This window comes from Protomyctophum bolini (genome assembly GCF_963924005.1).
Source record: "Protomyctophum bolini genome assembly, chromosome: 12".
In the NCBI taxonomy this organism is placed as follows: domain Eukaryota; kingdom Metazoa; phylum Chordata; class Actinopteri; order Myctophiformes; family Myctophidae; genus Protomyctophum; species Protomyctophum bolini.
The window spans coordinates 2,176,891-2,181,890 of record NC_137873.1 but is presented as its reverse complement, the minus strand read 5'-3'; the positions used below and the strand labels follow the sequence as shown (position 1 = coordinate 2,181,890).

Genomic DNA, 5,000 nt, shown 5'->3' with positions numbered 1-5,000 from the left:
TGGGATTTATGGGGAAAGGAGGAGATCGACGCTGCTAATGAAAGCACAACACCAGGTAAGCTGCAGCCAGGTTTTCTTTCCTCTCGAGTTGCATGGGTTTAACACTACAACCTCCTCCTGAAAACGTCCCTGGTGTTGTACATTTTATATACTGTAGGATAGGCTAACTTACAGATCAGATGGTCAGTGAGTTTTGACCTGTTCGAGGCACTGCTGATAATGTGGTTAAACTTTTTCCTAAGGAGGAGGAATCACAGCCAGGTAATTCATAATAATAATAATAACTGTGCCAAAACGCAGTTTTGTATGTACATTGAGTCACTGGAACAACCTCTGTGTCAGTCAGCGCAGTATTTTTATGTAATTTATTTAGGTAGGAACCAAAGTTCGCTAAGGCGGAACCTTTGTTTTTAGATCGCTCGTTTCTTACAAGACTTACATTCGTGTAACATTGGTGTGCGACCCGCATATGGGTCCCTGTTTTGGGAAACTAAGGAATAGGGTTTGGGAAGCTCACTGACTTTAATGGAACATTCTCCAAAGACCCCACCTATTTGATTTGTGAATTCTCTTTTCTTCTCGTCACCACGTCAGACGTTCACTCATGCTCGGAGAACATTTGTCTGAATGGAGGAACTTGTTTCAAGACGGGCAGCATCCAGTCAAGCGGCTGTGCGCGGAGACCGCTGTGAAACAGGTACAGTACGCACTGAGAGTAGCTCCCACAGAGCACGTTCTCTCCATGATTCACACACGCATCATTCCAGCTCTTATATCTGTCTTGACTATTGCAAATGCCTTGTTCAACTGCAATGCCTCAGCTTTAGTAGTCTGTTCTGCTCTGGCCTGGAATGCTGCATGTGAGCTTTCTAACCTCACATACAGCAGAAACCTAAAAAAACCTTGTATGTCCATGCAATCATCCATCCATCTTCAACCGTTTATCTGGAGTTGTGTCGCGGGGGCAACCTTTCCAGAAGAGAGCTCTAGACATGGGGTCTTGGCAATTTCCCACCAATGCCTAAAATAGGGAGGTCTGGTTGAGAACCGGTCTTTCCAATGAACAATATTAACACAAGCTTGTGACAACACTGTCGCAAAATTGCTTGCTCAGGGTCGGATCTATGTCAGTCTCTGCTCTGCATGTAAAGTTTAATAGAATCTACGGTGACCGTGATAGGTATGTCACGCGAGCATGGATTATATATTTATTCATTCATTCAACAAACTTGACCTACATGGAAGCTAAATAGTCTACAAGTTGTTAGTTTACATTAATGAAATCAATAGTGTTGTGTATACACAAATATAAATGTAATGTTTATATTTACAGTATACTTTTTGACGCTGTATTCATTTGGTTTGACACAACTTTTACACACAAAAATTCAAGTTCTCTCCTGAGCAGCTCAGGTAAACATTTCAGCACTCATCACAGGAGACCCGGATTCAAAAGTGCAGCTTTAAGAATTCACGCACGCACGCACGCACGCACGCACGCACGCACGCACACACACACACACACACACACACACACACTTTCCACTTTCCTTTCCTTTGTTTAAATAACTTAAGTCCATGCAGAATAACACATCGAAGAAGGTAAACTCATGATCCATGTGTCCTCCTCTCTCCCTCTCACCAGACACGGAGACATGTGACTACGGATGGCACAAGTTCCAGGGTCACTGCTACGCTACTTCCCCACCAGGAAGAGCTGGGACGTGGCCGAGAGGGAGTGTCGTGTCCACGGGGCCCACCTGACTAGCCTGCTGTCCCACGAGGAGCAACACTATGTCAACCGTACGTCCCACAAACGCTAATATGGTATCCGTTTCGCATTCGGGTTCTTGGAAACGCCCCCCAGCCACTGCGTTAGTTTGACTGAGGTTAGGTTTAGGTATGCTTTACTGAGGTTAGGTTTAGGTATAGTTTTACTGAGGTTAGGGTTAGGTTTAGGTATAGTTTTACTGAGGTTAGGTTTAGGTATAGTTTTACTGAGGTTAGGGTTGGGTTTAGGTATATACTGAGGTTAGGGTTAGGTTTAGGTTTAGGTATAGTTTTACTGAGGTTAGGGTTAGGTATAGTTTTACTGAGGTTAAGGTTAGGGTTAGGTTTAGGTGTAGGCTGTCAATCACAGCGACTGGCCAGTCACAGCGCACCATTTACTCAAATGCGAAACGGGAACCATATCAGCCCCACAAACAGTTGCTCTTTAAACCTTTGCATGCGTTGTCTTCGGGTCAAAAAGACTGGCCGCCAGCATGTTTACCATCAAAAGAATAAAAAGAAATAGTCATGTTCTTTTGTAAATGAACTCCCTCCTTGATCATGCTATGGCTTCACGCGAAAGCATTAACCCATTTAGACCTTAGTTAAAAAACATTCACAAAGAATATATATTCAAAGATTTGCGCCGCATTCTTATGATTTTTCAAAAGCAGCAGACCTACAAGCTCGTAGCGCGTCACTCTGTGGCGCGCTATGAGCTTGTAGGTCTACTATTTTTTCAATAGATAAATTATAACACAATGTTTAAGGTGAGACACCCCAGGTGAAATCATGATTTTTCTTTTTTTTTTTTTTTTGCTATTTTGCTTCCTAAACATGTTTTCTTTCAAACTAAAGCAAAATACACATTAAAAATACAGATTTAGATGTTTAGTTGGATAGTTTATTTAAGCCAATGACAGCTCGTTTTTCGGGGTGAAAAGCCACCATCTCTATTTTCATGATTGGTTGTTGGTACAAAGGAAGTGACCATATTTGGATCAGACCACAGTCAGCTTGAGGTCCAGACCTTTCCAATGATATATGCCATTATATCTGTTGTTGCCAAGGTTTGGATGAGATATTTTGTCTCAAAATAGTGGCTTCAAATAAAACGTTTTGGAATTTTACAATACAAATCTTTAAAGGCCGTTTTCTCAAAATGAGTTTTCCTCATACTTGGGACAAAGAATCTCCACTTCAGTTGAACTCACATACACCAAACTTTCCAGTCTTATTCATAACTATATTCCGCAGACATTTACACATGGATTTGTTGATATATCATTCACAGCCTGATTTACATCACATTTTATACCAAAAAAATGCCGAAAATTGGGTTTTTTATGCCTGTTGACACTATTTTCTGATTTGTGGAGTGATAATTAGAGATATCAAAAATCCCATGTGTAATTTTCTTTGTCTCTAATGTGTCAACAAAATGAAATGATAATTTTGAACCTGGCTTTATCCGATCTTCAGATTTATCGTCCCGAAATGTATGCAAATTAGCGCATATAATGCCTAATTTGCATATTTAAACATATAATTTCAGAAAACTTGTAATACAAAAAATCTTAGTTTTAATATAAGTAATCAACTGGAGAAGTTTCATTGTGATAGCTATTATTTAACTTTTTTTCCCTATTCACCTGGGGTGTCTCGCCTTAAAACACCAAAAGGGGTTAGAAGTAGCAGATCCAAAATCTCAAAACGCGTCAATGAAGCAACACGTTTTCAGCTTGTCCATCTGCCATACTTTTGAATTTGAGTCCCACGAAATGTTTTCGGACATTTCCACTCGACAGAGACGATTTTAATAGTTATAACGGTACAAACTCCTGAATAGGGGAAACACGGTCATGTTATCTCAGGAAGAATGATTCATGTGTACTGTAGAAAATGCTACTCTCTCTCTCTCTCTCTCTCTATTGTCTCTCTTCTCTCTTATTTGTGAGAGTGAAAAGTCCTAAAAAGGGCCCAGTGTAAAGTGTTGTGTTTGGCTGGCACTAGGTCTGGGGCAGGACTACCAGTGGATCGGCCTCAACGATAAGATGTTTGACAACGACTTCCGGTGGACCGACGGCAGCCACATGGTGAGAGAAGCGCACGCACGCACGCACGCACGCACGCACGCACACACACACACACACACACACACACACACACACACACAGTCCCGCTAGACTGTATATAGACGCCGCTAGACTGTATATAGACGCCGCTAGACTGTATATAGACGCCGCTAGACTGTATATAGACGCCGCTAGACTGTATATAGACGCCGCTAGACTGTATATAGACGCTGCTAGACTGTATATAGACGGTGCTAGACTGTATATAGACGCCGCTAGACTGTATATAGACGCCGCTAGACTGTATATAGACGCCGCTAGACTGTATATAGACGCCGCTAGACTGTATATAGACTCCGCTAGACTGTATTTAGACGCCGCTAGACTGTATATAGACCGTGCTAGACTGTATATAGACGCTGCTAGACTGTATATAGACGGTGCTAGACTGTATATAGACGGTGCTAGACTGTATATAGACGCCGCTAGACTGTATATAGACGCCGCTAGACTGTATATAGACGCCGCTAGACTGTATATAGACGCCGCTAGACTGTATATAGACGCCGCTAGACTGTATATAGACGGTGCTAGACTGTATATAGACGCTGCTAGACTGTATATAGACGGTGCTAGACTGTATATAGACGCCGCTAGACTGTATATAGACGCCGCTAGACTGTATATAGACGGTGCTAGACTGTATATAGACGCTGCTAGACTGTATATAGACGGTGCTAGACTGTATATAGACGCCGCTAGACTGTATATAGACGCCGCTAGACTGTATATAGACGGTGCTAGACTGTATATAGACGCCGCTAGACTGTATATAGACGGTGCTAGACTGTATATAGACGCGACGCCGCTAGACTGTATATAGACGGTGCTAGACTGTATATAGACGCTGCTAGACTGTATATAGACGCCGCTAGACTGTATATAGACGGTGCTAGACTGTATATAGACGCCGCTAGACTGTATATAGACGCCGCTAGACTGTATATAGACGCCGCTAGACTGTATATAGACGCCGCTAGACTGTATATAGACGCCGCTAGACTGTATATAGACGCCACTAGACTGTATATAGACGCCGCTAGACTGTATTTAGACGCCGCTAGACTGTATATAGACCGTGCTAGACTGTATATA

General features: G+C 42.3%; 1 protein-coding gene across 1 annotated transcript in view; it reads left to right on the top strand.

The window, feature by feature from the left end:
* Window positions 1–5,000, top strand: part of LOC308325609 (uncharacterized protein) — a 96,441-nt gene that overhangs the window by 67,911 nt on the left and 23,530 nt on the right. Inside the window, exon 4 of the mRNA XM_080778149.1 lies at window positions 3,784–3,866. Coding sequence (XP_080634275.1) covers window positions 3,784–3,866 — 83 coding nt within the window. The remainder of the gene's footprint in view (window positions 1–3,783; window positions 3,867–5,000) is intronic.